Raw genomic sequence first — 18,657 nt, forward strand, 5'->3', positions numbered from 1 at the left:
ATCTATCAGGAACTACGTTCACTGACAAAATTTTAAATATCTATGTAGAAGACAGTTCTTTTTCAGGAAAAAAAAAAAAACTGTAAGAGGAGGGATTTAAATCTGCATGTAGAATGGAGGAAAGTATAGTAATAACTTACTAGCATACATATGGACTCTCTGATCAAATACAGTCCTACAAAGGTACACAGTGTCTCTGAAAAAATAGACTAATGGCTACTTTTGCAGAGTGAGTTGAGGGAGGGAAACACAGCGATCTATGTACTATCTAAACTTTTCATAAGAAACACATATCCATTTTATAAGTACATATCTAAATAAAATTTTTAAGAAGTTAAAACACAAACAGGAAACTGGAAAAACATGTGCAAAATCTAACTTACAAATATCAATTTTTAAAATGACAAAGATGCAAGTGTGTCTGGGTGGCTCAATCAGTTAAGTGTCCGACTCCTGATTTCAGTTCAAGTCACGATTTCATGGTTCGTGAGATTGAGCCCCATATCAGGCTCTGCACTGACAGTGCAGAGACTGCCTGGGATTCTCCCTCTCTCAAAAATATATTAAAAAAATGACAAAGATACCAAACAGCAAGGACCTTTACAGGTATTAAAGCTATATAGAATAACATCTGGAAAGGTACACAAGAGACCAATCAGTAATAGGTACTGTCTCTGGGAAGAGACACAAAATCTAGAATCAAAAAAAGACTTACCTTTCACTGAAAAATCTCTGGTACTGTTTGAATAATGATTTTTTAATAACAATGATTATTTTTCAATGTCTGTAGAATATTCAGCAGTAAAATAAAACAGAATGAACTTCCATCAATGATCCATGCTGCAATGTGGATAAACCTTGAAAACATTATGCTAATAAAGAAAAGAAGCCAGCCACAAAGGCCACATACTTCATGTTTACATTTACATGAAACATACAGAAAAGGCAAATTCAGAGAGACAGAAGTCAGAATGGTGGTTGCCTGGCACTGGGGATGACTGACCACAAATGGGCATAAATCTTTTTTTTTTTTTTAATTATTTCTTTGATATACTTTTTCAATGTTGTATTTTTGACAGAGAGAGACACCAGGTGCAAATGGGGGAGGGGCAGAGAGGGGGGGGGAGGGAGGGGGGGAGGGAGAGAGGGAGGGAGGGAGGGAGGGAGACACAGAAGCTGAAGCAGGCTCCAGGCTCTGAGCTGTCAGCACAGAGCCTGACACAGGGCTCAAACTCACAAACTGTGAGATCATGACTGGGCCAAAGTCGAACGCTTAACCAACTGAGCCACCCAGATGCCCCTCAAACTGCCATAAATCTTACTGGAGTGACAGAAATGTTCTAAAACTGGCTTGTGATGATGGTTATACAAATCTATAAATTTACAAAACTCACTGAATTTGTACACTTAAAATAGGTGAATTTTAGGATGTGTAAATTGTATTTCAATAAAGTTGTTACATTTTAAACACCAAAACAAGTAGCCACCACATAGCTGAAATCTGCTTTAAAAATACTGTTCTTTAGTGAGGGGAAAAAAAAAGACAAAAAAAAAAAAATTAATGACTGAAATCAAGATGATGGATACACAGGGTTCATTAGAACCTTTTTTTTTTTTTTTTTAAATAAAAAGGTCTATAAAAAAATAGCCAGCACACACACATAAAACTTAAGATTTCACCAGCAAAGAAATGCAAACTAGAATAACAAACATTTATCTATCAGATAAATCTATTCAGCAAAAATTAAAAATCGACATTCCAGAAACCAAGTTTTCTAATGCCTAAACTGTCTGGATTATCAATTGTTACATCCTTCATGGAGGCAATCTAGCAATGTTCATGAACCTTCAAAAGGCCATACCTTTGACCTGGCAATTCCACTTCTAAGAATTTCTCCAAAATAAATACATGGGCTATATGTCACAGTTTTTTAAAATACTAAGAGAAAAGAAAATAATCAGGCAAATATGAAAAGATGTTTCTAACAGCAAAAAACAACAAAAACCAATAAATGGCTTCTCAACTAAAGTACAGAATACCCAAGTAATGGAACACTAGCAGCCATGAAAAACAGACATGGAAAGATATCTACGTTTAGTGAAAAAGCAGGCTATAAAGCAATATGTCTTCCTTCAATATTTCTGAACTGGCTGATTTTTTGTATTCAGTATTACTACTTTTACAGTCAGGAAAAAAAACTCCACTTTCCAAAAAGGCAAACTTCCTTATTAAAAAAATGGACAAAGGGCATGTTCAGCTAATTCATAAAAGAAATACAGTGGACATTTAGGACATAATACTCCTCAGAAATGACAAAATACAAATTAAAACAAGATCACACTTTTTATCTACCAAACTGGCAAAAGAAAAACATTTTTAATTGTAATATGCTGCACTGATGAGGTATTAAAGGGAACAGCTACTCACACAGTAGCTGGCAGAAATATAAATTAGTCTGACCTTTATGAGGGAGACAATTTAGCAATTAAATATTAAGAGCATTAAAAACCACGTTTATCTTTAGCCCAGCAATCTAATTCTATGAAAAAACTCTAAGGAAACAATTAAGGATGCAAGCAAAGATTTACCTACAAGAATTTCAATACTGAGTTTACAGTGACAAAAAAATAAAAATAACCTTGATATCCAACAAAAAAGGATTAAGTTATTTTATATACACTTAATACCATGAAGCCTTAAAAGTATAGAATCATATTTATTAAAAATGAATAATCATAAGAGATTTTTCAGTGAAAGATTACAAATTGTGTTTGTAGTGGTTTAAGAGTATCCACCAAAATTCACATCTACCCAGAACCTCACAATGCAATCTGATTTGGAAATAGTCTTTGCAGATGCAATTAGTTCAGATGAGGTCAGATCAGGTTGGACCCTAAATCCAACTGACTGGGGATTGGGGAAATCTGGGGAGGGGGAAATCTGGAGGCACAAGGAAGAAGGCCCTGTGACTATTGAGGCAGAGGTTGGAGTGACGTAGTACAAGCCAAGGAACACCAAGAAATGCCAAAAGAAGGGAGCCATCAAGAGCTAAAAAGAGTTAAGGGAGGATTCTTCTCTAGGAACCTTCAGAGCGAGCAGAGCCCTGCTGATGCTTTGATTTCAACTTCTAGCCTCCAGAACTGTAAGAGAATAACTTTTTGTTTTAAGCCACCCGGTTTGTGGTAATTTGTTATGGCAGCCCTAGAAACCCACCAAGTGTATAAAACACAGCAATCAGGAGCACAGACTCTAGTCCGAGACTACTTACATCTGAATTCTATTTCTACCACTTATTACCCATGTAACTTTACTAAGTTACTTAACCTTACTGAGCCTCTTTTCCTTTTCTGTAAAGTAAGAATAACTGTATTTATTTCCTGAAATTATTGTGAGCATTAAATTATGTAGTAATCACTTGAAACAGTACATGGAATATAGCAAATACTCCACTTTCATAAAGCAAACACAGGTACGCACACAAACACATGCAAGTATGTACTAGAAAAATACAGATGAAAGGGTTAAAATTGTTTATCTCTGGCTCCTGTGAGTATGGCTTGCTTTTATCTTCTTTTTGCTTACTGGCACTTTCTAGCTTATCTGCAATGATTTAAGTCATAATAAAATTTTATATCATAATAAAAGTTATTATTTTTAAATTAAAAAAAATTTTAAACACAGTTGGTTCCCAGTTATATAGCTGTATGCAAAACCTCATCCCTCAGCCAATGATTTCTACTGTCCCAAAGTCCGTTATCAAAGTTTTTTTTTTAGTTAAAAAGCAAAATTTACTTCAGAAAGTAAATCCTGACCAGAAAGCATTTTAGAAGCACACTGTGTATCATTCAATCAATCGAGTAGTAGGCTGTTGATCCATAATAGGTTGTGAATCACTGACCTCAAGCACAATAATTCAAGTGTGAACCCTTGGAAATACTTCATAGAGCCATGGTTCACACATAAGAAAACACAACTGTTCATTTTTTAAAGTGAGTCTTTTAAAATCCAGTACATAGTCAATTCAGTGGGGCTGAGTTCCATATTTGGAATTAACTGCTCCTCTCCAAAGACATACATTAACTCTGGCTAATCATGAGAAAACCACTCACAAAATCAATAACCCTTACAAGTGAAAAATGTATCAGTTTCATCTGCACAAGGTAATTCCATAAGAGTTAAACCTCTTCAGTTTCAGTCTTGTGTTTTGGGTCCCTTGCGTTTAGTCAGTTAAGCATCCAACTCTTGATTTCGGCTCAGGTCATGATCTCAGAGTTCCAGGAGTTCAAGCCCCGCATCAGGCTCCACACCATTAGTGTGGAGCCTGCTTGGGATTCTCTCTCTCCCTTTCTCTATCTTTCTCTCTCAAAATAAATAAATTTAAAAAAAACCTTATAAAATGTGTTCTCTGAAAATATCTCATAAGCAAATTCAGATGGATTCACTAGTTTACTTAACACATTTTGCTCTTAATACAGCAAAACAAGTTTTAATAATTACATGTAATTACTGGATGAGAGTTGGTTGCTCAATACAGTGAAAGAATTCTACTGTACTTGAAGAGATCAAATCTGAAGAGATAAAATCTACCACTACGCTATTATTTAGTAAAATATAGATCTATTTGATCATCCTATCCAAATATCTTGACAACTACTTCAGTACAAGGGCTGTGTTACCCACTACTCTGGATAGGAAGAACAATTATTCAAACTGCAATACCACTGCTGTTTAAAAAATACACACACACACACACACACACACACAGAAAATTCTGTAAGTATACATACACATACAAAATTCTACAGGCATGGAAATTTTCTAAAAGGTACAGAAAAATAGATAGTAGTGGCTACATCTGGAAAGAAGAACAGATTTTTCCTTCTCACTTTTAGTCCAGCGGTTGCAAATTAGTGGTCCAAGGAACACATCCTACCTATAGATGAGCTTCATGTGGTCCATACAGTGTTTTAAAATTACTTGAAATTGTTTTCATGCTTATTTATTTTTGAGAGACAAAGAGACAGAGAGTGGGGGAGGGGCAGAGAGACGGGGAGACACAGAGTCGAAGCAGGCTCCAGGCTTCAAGCTGTCAGCACAGAGCCGAAACAGGGCTTGAACTCACAAACTGCAAGATCATGACCTGAGCCAAAATCCGACACTTAACCAACTGAGCCCCAAGGCACCCCAAGATGGGGCCAACCTTTAGAGGGCTCAAATTGCTTCCAGAAACAATATTCTTGCCGTTAACTTAAATTTTAATTTCTTTCATGGCACATATATTGACAACATTTACATCTCATGGCAAACTGAATCTACAAAAAAGCCTGAAAAAGAGCTTAGATTATAGGACTTGTTTCTTCTAACAGTACTGGACCACAAAGTCTCCTTAAAAATGAAGTCTTTAGTCCATCTACTCTCACACCTTACTGAATCCGATGTTTAGGGAGAACCAAAGGCTGTTAGGGTATATCTTCCTCTCCAGGGTATGTATCGTATGTGATCAATATTATCAAAAAAGCAATGTTCAGAGAAGACAGCACTACTACGAACAATTAGTGTCCCAATTTCAAAAAAACAAAAGGACTTCATGAGGCATAAGAAAGGGAAGAACAACATTCCAGGCAGAAGAAAAAAGTTTAAAATTGGGAAAGCAAAAGTATATGCGGGAAATGAGCAGCAGACCAGCTTGAATGGAGCAGAGAGAAGCAAGATATCCAGCATAAAGGTATGCAGGAAAGGTAGAGGCAGATAAACCAGGACCAATCTTTGGAAGGCCCTGAATGTCAAGCTAAAGCCCTGTTCTTTATGTGGTACATAACAAGGGCATTATTAAAGGTTTCTGACCAAAAAAAAATGGTCCAGATCAAAGCTGTGATTTAGAAAGATTGGTCTGGTAGTGGTATGTCCACAAAATGGATTGGAAGGAAGAGAGCCAGATGTAGAGAAACAATTTGGAGAGTATTCCTGTTAGGGTAGTGGTGCAGGGAATGGAAAACAAGAGTTGGAAAGTGCACTGTAGAGTGGAAACGAACAGGGTTTGGCAAGTGATTTGAGGTGTCCAGGAAAGAGAGGGCATTGGATAGAACTCAGTTCAAGCCTAATGTCTAGGAGACCAATGGAGCTATTAACAGGGACAAATCAGAGAGAATGGCTGGTAAGATGGGGAAAAGGATAAACTGATCTTGTAAATACACAATTAGGGGCACCTGGGTAGCTCAGTCGGTTAGGCATCTGACTCTTGATTTGGGTTCAGGTCATGATCTTCCGGTTCATGGATCAAGCCCTGTGTTGGGCCCTGTGCTGACAGTGCAGAACCTGCTTGGTATTCTCTCTCTCTCTCTCTCTCTCTCTCTCTCTCTCTCTCTCTCTCTCTGCTCCTCCCCTGCTTATGCTCTATCTCTCTCTCAAAAATAAATAAATTAATTGATACACATTTAATTTTGGTTCCTAATAGAACACCCCTAATATTTTCCCCCATTAGGAAACCTTGCACACTTTCCTGGCCCAATTTTTAGGGGTGTTCTGAAGAAAATATGTATTTAATACAAGTAAAGGATATATTTAATGCAGTCAATGAGAAGCCAGTCCCAGAGCATGTGACATGATCAAAACTAAGCTCCACAGGATTAAGTTGGACTCCTACCTCACACCATATGCAAAAATTAACTCAAAATGGATCAGTGACCTAAGTTTAAGAAGTGAAACCATAAAACTCTTAGAAGAAAACATACAGGTAAATCTTCACGACCTTGGATTATTAGATATAACGCCAAAAGCACAAGCAACAACAAAAAATTAGATAAGCTGGGCCTGATCAAAATAAAAATCTGTGCACTGAAGAACATTATCAAAAAAAATAAAAAGACAACCTATAGAATGGAGAATAATGTTTGCAAATTACATATCTGATAAGGGTCTAGTATCCAGAATATATAACTCTTACAACTGAACAAAAAAGACAATCCAACTAAAAAAAAAGTCAAAGGACTTGAATAAACACTTCTCCAGGAAAGTATGCACTGACCAAGAAGCATAGAAAAAGACATTCAATATCATTAGTAATTAGAGAAACACAAATCAGTCTACGGCCATACCACCCTGAATGCGCCCGACCTCGTCTGATCTCGGAAGCTAAGCAGGGTCGGGCCTGGTTAGTACTTGGATGGGAGAAACACAAATCAAAATCACAGTGAGGTACCACTTCATACCCATAAGAATGGCTGTAATTAAAAAAATGAAAATAACAAGTGGTTGGCAAAGTATGGAGAAACTGGGACAGACCCTTGTTCATTGCTAGGAGGATTATAAAATAATCCAGCCGCTGTGGAAAACAGTTTGGTGGTTCCTGAAAAAGTTACACATTCAACTCCTAGGTATATAACCAAAAGAAGTAAAAACAGGTATTCAAACAAATACATGTACACATATTTTCATAGCAGCACTATTCACAATAGCCAGAAGTTGGAAATGGCTTAAATGTCCATCAAGAGGCAAATGGATAAATTGTGGTATACACATACTTTGTTGAAACATTATTCAACCATAGTATTGACACATGCTATACAACATGGATGAAGCCTGAAAGACACTAGACACAAATGGACACGAATATTGTATGACTCCATTTATATGAAATATTCAGAATAGGTACATCCATAGGAAAAGAATTCAGATTGGTAGTTGTCAAAGGCAAAGGGTGAAAATGGACCTGGGTGGTTGCCAGGGCTTGGGTTTCCAGGGAATGAGGAACAACTGCTTAACGGGTGTAGGGTTTCCTTTTGGGGTGATGAAAATGTTTCAGCTCGATATATATGGTAGTTGTACAACACTAGGAATACACTAAATGCCACTGAATTGTTCATTTTCTCATGGTTTAACTTCATGTCGATTTCACCTCAATTTTTTAAAAATCAGCAATATTCCAAGCCAAAAATAAAAATAAGCTCCATGTCTTGTTACTCCTGATCCCATTAACTGCATTATAGCCAAGCCAATATTCTAGATGGTTCTGCTCCACTTGCTCCTTCCTGGTTTCACTTAGGAAACATCCTCTACCTGTATTACACTACTTTCTCATCAGTTCAAATCGCCTAATCATTTCAAAACTTCTAAGAAAGCAACCTGCCCACAGCAGTCATTCCATCTTTGTGAATCATTCCTTCTACTTGACTCAGTCCATTCCTACCTGTTCTGAAATTCAGCTAATTCAGTACTGACATATGAATGTTTCCTCATTATTCCAAAACTTTTCTCTCATCATTTCAGGCATGTTCTTTTCCTATCAGAACACAAAGTATAATACAGGCTGTTTTCTGCTTCTGTATTACACTATCTGCTATTCAAAATACATTTATTTAAATACTGTCTGGTTGATAGTTTTTGGTGTTATGTGCTACACAAATTTTGTGTGGAAGGAGTGGGAAGATAAGAAATGGTGAAGAAACCATCTCCACCCATCCTAGCTATAATGGAGATTAGTTTTCACTTCATCTGTGATCAGAAATACAAGGCCCACAGCAATACTGTTTGTAAAGACTTCCTGCAGGACAATAATATACTTTTTACTGTGCTCCTTTTAAAACTAAAATGAATCTAAATGCTCTATTTATAAACTTTTTTTTTATACCCAGAGTCCAAAACTTCTATGTGCCACTCAAAAAAGATAGAAAAAAAAGTGGAGAAGAATATCCAAAGAACTCTCAACCTTCTTAAAAATGTTACAGACTGTACAACACTCTATCACTGAGTGTTATGCAATCCTTCCCTACCCTCTTCCTAAAACTGCTGCTTGGCACACATTTTTTTCAAGGAACCCAGTACTAATATCATGATTTATGTTACAAAAGTCTGGCTGCCAGGCTTTTCCTAGACTCATACACATAAACTAGAGAGTGGATCAGAAACTCATTTACCATGCAGGTGACTGAAAAAATGGATTAAGACCAGGCAGGGGAGGTACTATGAAATACAAGGTACAACTGATTTTTACATCTAGATCCTGATTTCACTTCATCAGTTATACCTTTATTTTATCCAGTGGGGTGCCTCTGACAATGCTGACAAAGTCAGCAGGACATGAGTGTACAAAAATGTTTTTCCAAGTTGCTTTTCTAGAACACATCTGTTCCATCCACTGTGGGCACATGTAATGTTCCAAAAAATGTATATTACTTCCTGAAGACACCAAGAGGTAAGCTAGAATGTTACAACACCACAACTGCAAAGGGCCAGCCAAATAAGTAATCAACAGTGTCTATATGCTAGTCAACTATTATTTATACTTATAACTGAGAAATAAGGCCAATACTGACTCCTAAGTTAATGCCCTCTAAAAATCTAGAAGTGTTAAAAAATAAAATCTAGAAGTGTTACTTGCCTCGTCACAAATGCTAAAGAACAAAACTCACTTTAAAAACATAAGAGACAAATGATTTTGAGGACCAGAAGAGAATTTGAAATCTTACATAACACTAAACTGTACGCTTAAAATTGGTTAAAATGGTATATGTTTTATGTTAAATTTTCTAAAAATCATATGTAAATTCTCCTATGAATCATGTCAGTTTCCCCTGGAAAAAAGATAAGTGTATTAGACTACATTAAAGGATGAGAAACCATTAAGTTGAATGTGTTTAAATTATAAATAGTGAAAAAATTTTAGTGATTTCAATTAACAGAAACTTTCTGACCTCTTAAGGAAGGTGTTTATTAGACAGTCTCCATCTCCAAGGAGGGCATAAGCAATGAAAAAGTTTAAACTGTAGTAAGTAAGAGAGATTTAGTTTTGACATAATTCTAACTAGAAAAGTAATTAAACACTATAATAAGGTACCATGCAAATCTCTGCCCTCAGGGATGCAAAAATAAACTGTCTTGGAAGGATTATATGCAATTCTTCAGGAAAAACTGGAATGAACTGGAGAATCTCTTAAGCCAACTTCCAGTTTTAGAATTCCAGGTTCTATACTCACTGTCCAATAGTGTCTCTGCAAGACATTCCACCTATAGAAAGTTATACTAATCTACAAATCATTTCAGTTGGCTTAGCATACTGGGTTTTTTTTTTTTAATCACACCACTTATTCACTTTCTGTACTTACTGAGGAACTGAATATTGGCTACTTTTATTAAGTATCCCAGCAGCATGCCTGCCAACTCAGGTATAAACACTACAAAAAGCTTAAGCTGGGGGTGCCTGGGTGGCTCAGTCGGTTGGGCGTCGACTTCGGCTCAGGTCATGATCTCGCGGTCTGTGAGTTCGAGCCCCGCATCGGGCTCTGTGCTGACAGCTCAGAGCCTGGAGCCTGTTTCGGATTCTGTGTCTCCCTCTCTCTCTGCCCCTCCCCTGCTCATGCTCTCTCTCTGTCTCAAAAATAAACAAATGTTAAAAAAAAAAAAAATTAAAAAAAAAAAAAAGCTTAAGCTGAAACAATACTTCATTCCAAATTAAAAATTAGAAATATCTACAAAATGCACAATGAACTAAAGACTAGGGGAAAAAAATATTTTATAGGGTAGATAATTGACAAGGCCAAAACATTCAACTTAGTTTTTTTGACAGCTTCTTAAATAGCTAATACTTACTTTTGAAAATAAAAGCAAAGTCTTTCCAACTTGAGTTTCATTTTAGAAAACTCATGGCCTTCGTTTTAAAATAATGATTTTTAATTTACCATAGTATTTTCTAGCAGTCATCAAACAACCGAATGGTGGTTATTTATTACAACCAATAGGAGGCACTTAAGAAGTCACAGTAAAGTTAATCATCTCAAATTCAACAGGTTAATCACAGCAATTTGAGAGATTTTGCCAACCTATATTATAGGACCATCTCAACAAAGTTAGACATTAAATGACATTTAAAAACAATACATTTCTAGACCACATATTTCTTAAACAACACAGACAAATGTTTTGACCAAGTACACATGCATGACTATATTTATTTTAACTAGATTGTATTAATCAAGATGAGCATTTGTTTAAAACAAAAATCTAATGAACTTAACCAGGTCAAAATAGAAATCGAAATATAATACTGGGGCTAACTGCTTTCAATAGAAAGAAAAGAATAGTAAGCTTTACTTCCTTCAATTCACAAAAAATTTTTCATTTTATAATCAAAGACAAAGAATATGACTTTTACAACCAGAAAATAAGGTGGCTTAAAGCTGAGTTACCACTTAATTGCCTGCATTCCTAAGAAGCTACTAACTTCTAACTGCTTTAAAACCTGAATACATCTGGGGCGCCTGGGTGGCTAAGTTGGTTGGGCGTCAGACCACAGCTCAGGTCATGATCTCTCAGTCCGTGGGATTGAGCCCTGCATTGGGCTCTGTGCTGACAGCCCAGAGCCTGGAGCCTGCTCCAGAGCCTGGAGCCTGCTCCAGATTCTGGGTCTCACTCTCTCTTCACCCTCACCCGCTCATACTCTCTCAATCTCTCTCTCAAAAATAAATAAACATTAAAAAATTAAAAAAAGAAGAAAAAACCTGAATACATCTTTTAATGGCTCACTACTTTGCTCAGAAATGTATCACACCTTGTTTCATACAGAGATGCTACATCATTAGAATACATGCTACTCTGTGCCATTGAGCTTAATAATTTTTTATAAAAAATTCAAATAAAATTTTTATAACGCAACTATAATTTTTAAGTTATTTTTTTCTTACCCACACTGGGCCTCACCTTTCACAAAACCTAAAAACAAACAATCTTAGATGTTAAACACACACACCTCAAACACATAAAATTCATTACACTGGTTTTGTAGCCACAATAATTATACTAATAAATACTGACTCTAAAGAACTAAAAACTTATTAGGGCAGGGTTTAAATGGTACGACTCACAAGGGGGTGGGGAGAAATAATGATCCTCCCCTACCAAACTGGCAGCAACAATATGCCAAGTTTCCTATGCTGAACTAGTGTAAACAAGGAAGAAAAAGAGCTGGGGGTGGGAAGCTGGCAGGCAAGAGAACAACCCTCGTCAAGATATAGCTTTACTTCTAAATTTCACTAGGGTAATACCTGTTCTCAGTGTTTTCAATAACCCCTATCAAGGACTATTTAAACACCGTAAGTTGGTGTTCAGAAAACTACTGCAGGCTGTATAGTCCCTCTCTTCCCAGACGTAAAAAGATGTAAGTGGGGATCATAAATGCTTCTTTAATTATAAAGACTATCTCTCGCATTCAATGCCTCAAAAAGTTTTCTAAACATCTAGCAATTCAATCCCACTCTTGCTGTAACAATCAAGTTTAAAGATAAAATAGTAAGACCCACCAATGATGCTACACAGAAAAAAAATTCACACATCATCTTTGGTGTGACCATAGCTACAAGTAAGACGAGCACCATTCCAGACAGGACTAGATGAGAAATGGGATAAAGACTAAGCTTACAGCCTCTTTTTTCTGGCATTGCCCGAGGCATTCAGTGGACATGGAATAAAGGGGAAGCTGGTTGTATAAGTGATGCCAAGAGAAACAAGATTCCACATGTCAGGGGACTGAATGCCCAAACACAGAGAGCAAAGGGCACTCATCCCATGGCTTTCCGACCAAAGAAAAATGAGTTGTTTCACCTGAAATCTTTTCAGAAGAAGTCTAATGGTCTGTACTTTACCACTCACCCTAAGTGAGTGAATTCAACAACCCCTCCTCAGAGAACAAGGAGAGAGCCTTGCTTATCAAAAATAGCGAGGGCTACATCCAAAGCCAAGAAACACTCCTTTTGGTCTAAGCGCCATGGTCTTCTGCCCCAATTCTACAAGGAGACTCCAAGCCAAAAGATTTGGTTCCTAGTTTTCCTAAGCCAAGTTCTCCATTTTCCCAAACAACCCAGTCTTATTTCAGATAAGCCCCTCTCCATTCTGGCATTCTGGAGTCCAGGGCTCCAGTTCTCCCAGAAAGTTCCCTCCTCCAAGATAATCTCCTTTCCTCCACTTTTCCTAAGGCTTTCCCAGACCCTGCCCCCAAGCACTCCCGGTCCTCCGTTAGATCTACTAGCAGATCCCACTCCTCCCTGGCACAACTGTTCGGAAAGTCAGCTCTCTTACCGTGCTCACTTGTCCTTCCCCAAAATATGTTTCCTTTTTCCCTGTCTTCGAATGAAGAAACACAACACACACGCGCGCGCGCATAGTATCTGTTCTCATCTCCTAACTCCCAAGTCTCTCCAGTGCCCCACGTTCTTCCAGAACACCTAATTCTCTCCCGGAGTTTCCTCTCATCCCTGTCTTCCTCGACCCTAACTCCATACCCCAGGCTTTCCCCCCACTCCCCAAATTCAGATTTCCTGTGCTGTGTACTCTTCACCAACACCACAGCCCTCCTGCTCACAGGTCCACCCCTATGGTCTCGATACTCAAGTCTTTCTCCTCTTCTCATGTTCTTCGGCCCCTAATTCTCCGCAGAACCTCGGGAAGCCCTCCCCAGTCTCCCTTCCGCCCCTCCTGCACTCCGTGGCCCCCCACTCCCCTCGTACGTCCTCTCTACTCTTGCTCAGCCCCCAAATTTCTCCCATGTCCCTGAGGCTCCCCCACTCTCCCTCCACGCCCCGGGAAGAGGGTGCCCCTCAGCGCCCGCCCGCCCGGCCCGCCCTGCCGCTGGGCTCGGGTGTCCCTTCCCTTCCCCGCGGGCCCCAGTGCTGGCGCGATGGGGCCGGCTCACCAGTTGGTCATATCCAGGAAGAAGGCGCAGCCGGCCGGGTTGAGCTGGAAGCCGAGCAGTCGCTGGAACTCAGAGATGAGCACGTCCTTGTCGGTGGTGCCCAAGCAGCTGAACTTCTGCATCAGCTCAGGGTCCAGGTCCACGTCCATGCCCTCCATGGCTGGGGCCGGACACCCGCTTCCCCGCCTCCTCACAACCGAGCCGCCGCCGCCGCCGCCGCCGCCGCGCCGCCGGGCCCGGGGACCGGGAGGGGGCTCGCTGCTAGCTGGCGCCGCGACCCCGCTCCTTTAAGGTAGGCCCCGGGCCTCTCACCGCCTCATAGGGATAAACTCACTCAGCCACTCACTCACTCTCTCGCTCCCCCCCCTCCCACCCCCCCCAGCGCCGCCGCCTGCGCCGCCGCCGCCTCTCGCTTCTCGGCCGCCTCCGCCTCCTCCCGCGCCGCGCCCACTGCGCAAGCGCCGCCCGCCTGGGCCCCGCCCCTTCCTCTCCCGGAGTCCCGCCCCTCAGTGGCGTCACAACCTCGTGACGTCTCTCGCGTGACCTCACCGAGGTGGAGCGAGGGGGCGGGGAGTGGCAAAGAGGAAAGGGACCGCTCGGCGGCTGAGGGTGACTCCTGGCCTGACCTTCTCCTCTCTCCGCCCCCACTTTCAAGGGGAGGAGTTAAAGTCCGGGGTTTGGGGAGAAGCTCCGGGATCTTGGTCCACCGCAACTCCACCATTTTGCAGGTGAGAAAACAAGTTCGGGAGAAGAGACCATGGCAAGGTCGAGTACCAAAGTGCAGGCAGGACGCAGTCCTCTCGGCCAGGGCTTTGCCCCTTGTCCTGGAAGGGCTTGATTGCACAAGTTTTAAGAGCTGTTTTTCCGGGTCGATAAGTGCCGTGAACGCTTGGTTACCAGCCATCCTCGGCGATGGTTACTACAATTTGTTAGTGCCGTTTCTGTTATGCAACAGCAGTGTCAAGTCTCGGAAGTTAAGGAGGCCTCGATACAAACATCAATCAGAAGTCCAGACAGCAACATACATATCCTCCCACCCACTCTGTCAAGACCAGCCCTCTCAAAACAAAGGTTAAGTAAGTCACGAGGATTTGGCATGCCTTGTTCTGTTTTTAAAATAGGAAGCAAAATACTGCTGTAAATTTGGTACACCTGCCTGGTGAAGGCCCCATTTCGAGATCAAAGAATGAGAAAGGCAGCGTAGGGACCATTTTGTCTACCCCCTTGCATTCCCATTTGTTCAACACCGCCACATCCAAAGAGGAAAAGATGAGGAAGAAATGGTCTTCTGCCTTCAAGTAGCTCCCTGCTTTACTAATAAGGAAAGTGAGATCCGGAAAGCTTATATGTCTTGTCCAAAAATACAGAGCAGCCAAACTAAAAACCAGCTTTCAGTTTCCTAATGGGTTATGTTTTCCATAACAATTTCAACAACACAGCACTAGAATAAGTGAACCGTAGTGTCTGGGTTGCTAGGAGGTTTTGCAAAGGGACAGTATTCTCTTTCTGTTAGTAAAATAAAATATCTTTAAAAGCCTGGGTTCCAGGGGCGCCTGGATGGCGCAGTCGGTTAAGCGTCCGACTTCAGCCAGGTCACGATCTCGCGGTCCGTGAGTTCGAGCCCCGCGTCAGGCTCTGGGCTGATGGCTCGGAGCCTGGAGCCTGTTTCCGATTCTGTGTCTCCCTCTCTCTCTGCCCCTCCCCCGTTCATGCTCTGTCTCTCTCTGTCCCAAAAATAAATAAAAGCCTGGGTTCTGGGTCACACACATTTAGGATTCTCATTCTGCCAGTTATTGGTAATCATAGTGCCTGCCCAGATAGGACTGCTGTAGGAATTAAATGAGATAAAAAATATAAACTCAACACAGCGCCTGTTCCATAAAAAACACTTCAAGAAGTGATAACTAGTATTGTGGCCATAAACATAAGACGACTCTGGAAATAAACAATGATACGAGTAGCCCAGGATATTTCTTTACCTGACTCCCCTTCTACTTCATTTCCCTTCCTTGTTCTCTATTACAATATGAAATATATGCCCTTTCTCTTTTCCTACTAAGGGACCACCCTTCTCCAGTGATATACTATGGGAGATAACTTTAACAGCAGATAGTTACAATACTTACAAACTCATATAATAGTTCTGAACTTTTTTTATAAGAAACTGTTAAATCATTGCCAAGGCCTAATTTTTGGGTGACCACAATATTGGAATATGTTACTAATATTGAGGAAAATTCTATTTCAGGGGTGAACACATATTGTCCCAATCTTATGGATGGTGGAATGGGAACACAGATTATAAAAATCCCAGTATTAGAACTGAAAGAAATCTAAGACTGCCTAGCCCAACCTCCCCCATTTTACAGATGAAGAAACTGAAACCAAGAGGGGGGAACTGATTTACCCAAGATTACACAACTAGTAAGGGGTGTTCAAACTCCCAGTCTAGCACTGTACCCACTATATCCTACTACAATTCCTTTTATACTTTGAGTTCAGTTTGGCCTTACATACAAAATAATCAGAAATTGATATTACTCTATTAACTAAAACTAAGTGTCTTAACTTGCAATATCCATGGATTAATGTTGTGTTGACCTAGGACCCAAAAGAAGAAAATGTTATTTTGTTATAAACCTGACAACTCCATTAGAATGCTGACCCAAGAGGGGCGCCTGGGTGGCTCAGTCGGTTAAGCGTCCGACTTCAGCTCAGGTCATGATCTCACGGTCCGTGAGTTCGAGCCCCGTGTCGGGCTCTGTGCTGACAGCTCAGAGCCTGGAGCCTGTTTCAGATTCTGTGTCTCCCTCTCTCTCTGCTCCTCCCCTGTTCATGCTCTGTCTCTCTCTGTCTCAAAAATGAATAAATGTTAAAAAAAAATAAAAAAAATAAAAAAAAAAAAGAATGCTGACCCAAGATAAACTAACAACTCTTGGCCAACACCATGTAGTATTAAAGTCTTGACTCACTCATAAACAGCCCACATAATGCAAAGAGATCCTTGCAAATAAGAGACCCAAGTGGCCCAGAACTTCAGTTTATGACAGAAGTTATCTCAAAAGAGTATAACTACTCCTAAAGTGAATTCTGAACATTGTGGGGACATTTGGGGTTCTCATGAGATTGGATGTGGTACCCTGGCCATTAATTCCCTGAGGACTGAGGATGATAATCTTCTGCAAATCTTGGGACAGTCACACACAATAGAAGACTGACCCATCCCTAACCACTATGCAAAAACACTGACCAAGGTGGCTGGCACATTAGGTGTGAAGGAAGAACCAGCCGCTCCACCTTCCATTGAATTGTTCTTTTGCGGGATGAGATATTAAATGGAGAAAATGAGGTGTTACCCGTCAGGATACTCACAGAAATGTGAATCTCCACTTGAATCTGGGGGGTTATTAACATGCATGGTTCTGCTATAATGGCTCTGCAGCTTTGTTTTATTTTGTTGGAAAGAGGGCATGCAGAAGGACTAGTTGAGAGACAAAAGAACAAATTGCTGAACACCACCCTAAGGACAAAAAGCTGATTGATGGCAGTATTCCAAAAGGGCTTCTAGGTATTATCTCAGAACTATGTCAGGTACTTTGCCCAGAGTTGCCGCTGCCTGGGATATCATACAACCAGCCAGTTTCTTTCTGAATTTCTTGGGCTGGTGATCACATATAAGAAATTTAAATTAACCCCAGATCCCCAGACTAGTTCAGTTTAAAATTTCTTAAAGGAGTTAAGCCATTCAATCTTTAGAAGTTAAAAGTCTGGGAGAAAAGTGATTCATCTCACCAGGGCAGCCTTGATTGGTTCCAAACCTCTAAGTCCCTAAGATTCAGAATTGCCAAGCCCGGCTAGTACTAAGATTATGCCACAGCATAACCGATTCAAGGAACAGACAGAGTCCAAATAGATGTTATGCTACATTATATGATAATAGCAACTTGTAGTAGAAACCTTTTGGGTATATATCCAAACTGTGATGATCTCTTTTCTGCCAACTATTAATGACCCTCTATGTGGCCTCCAGCAGCCATATGTATCCTATATTGCCCTTTCCTTTAGCCTCCATTTGATTGGACAAAAGGGATATGCTCAACCTAGGATCAGCCAATCAGATTCTCTCTCTCTCTCTCTCTCTCTCTCTCTCTCTCTCTCTGTCTCTCTCAGGAATTTGGAACTGAACTCAATGAGTTTGTGGAACAGGCCTGGGCTGTTTACTTGAAAGTCAGTGATAGAAATACAGAAAAGAGACTATCTTTGTGGGGCACCCTTGAAAACAAAATAATGCCCATCTGCAGAAAGAGAGCCACAAGGCAGAGAGAAACAAAGATGAGAGACCTGAAGGCTTAGGAGAGAGAAGTTCCTTATCACTTTGAGTCCTGGTTATTCAGCTTCTCTTAGATTCCGTTAGAATCTCCAGATTCCATTCAAAATACATTATCTCTTAGATGAAGTAAAAAAAAAGTCAAGTTATTTTAAAAAATTAAGAAAATCATGTGAATACAATGTTTGATTTCTAGATAGGGATGGACGTCCTACTCTTAAAAACAGTGAAAACTTAAGGGCGCCTAGCTGGCTCAGTTGGGAGAGCGTGTGACTCTTGATCTCAGGGTCATGAGTTCAAGCCCCACACTGGGTGTAGAGATTACTAAAAAAAATAAATAAATTTAAAACAAATAATGAAAATTCCAATTGAAAAAAAATGACACAAAAAGGCAATTCACAAAAGAAGAAATACAAATGGCAGATAGACATATTAAAAGATGTATTATGCCACCCATATTAAAGAAATGGATTAAAACAGCAATAAGGTAGGGGCGCTTGGGTGGCTCAGTCAGTTACACATCTGTCTCTTGGTTTCAGCTCAGGATCCCACGGTCATGATCTCGCGATCATGAGCCCACCTCCGGCTCTGCACTGGGCTTGGAACCTGCTTAAGATTCTCTCTCTCCCTCTCTCCCTCTGCCCCTCCCCA

The 18,657-nt window shown here is 40.2% G+C and overlaps 2 protein-coding genes across 3 annotated transcripts in view; one reads left to right on the top strand and one right to left on the bottom strand.

Annotated features, from left to right (window-relative positions):
- The window catches only part of ILRUN (inflammation and lipid regulator with UBA-like and NBR1-like domains), a 95,766-nt gene extending 81,723 nt beyond the window's left edge, over window positions 1-14,043 (bottom strand). For both annotated transcript variants that reach the window (XM_042986156.1, XM_042986157.1), the window contains exon 1: window positions 13,680-14,043. In XM_042986156.1, the coding sequence (XP_042842090.1) occupies window positions 13,680-13,837 (158 nt within the window). In that variant the 5' untranslated portion in view covers window positions 13,838-14,043. The remainder of the gene's footprint in view (window positions 1-13,679) is intronic.
- A 206-nt stretch (window positions 14,044-14,249) lies between these two features.
- Window positions 14,250-18,657, top strand: part of SNRPC (small nuclear ribonucleoprotein polypeptide C) — a 58,818-nt gene continuing 54,410 nt past the window's right edge. The window contains exon 1 of the mRNA XM_007085289.3: window positions 14,250-14,407. The gene's annotated coding sequence lies outside the window, so the exon portion shown is untranslated. The remainder of the gene's footprint in view (window positions 14,408-18,657) is intronic.

Source organism: Panthera tigris, chromosome B2, assembly GCF_018350195.1.
Source record: "Panthera tigris isolate Pti1 chromosome B2, P.tigris_Pti1_mat1.1, whole genome shotgun sequence".
In the NCBI taxonomy this organism is placed as follows: domain Eukaryota; kingdom Metazoa; phylum Chordata; class Mammalia; order Carnivora; family Felidae; genus Panthera; species Panthera tigris.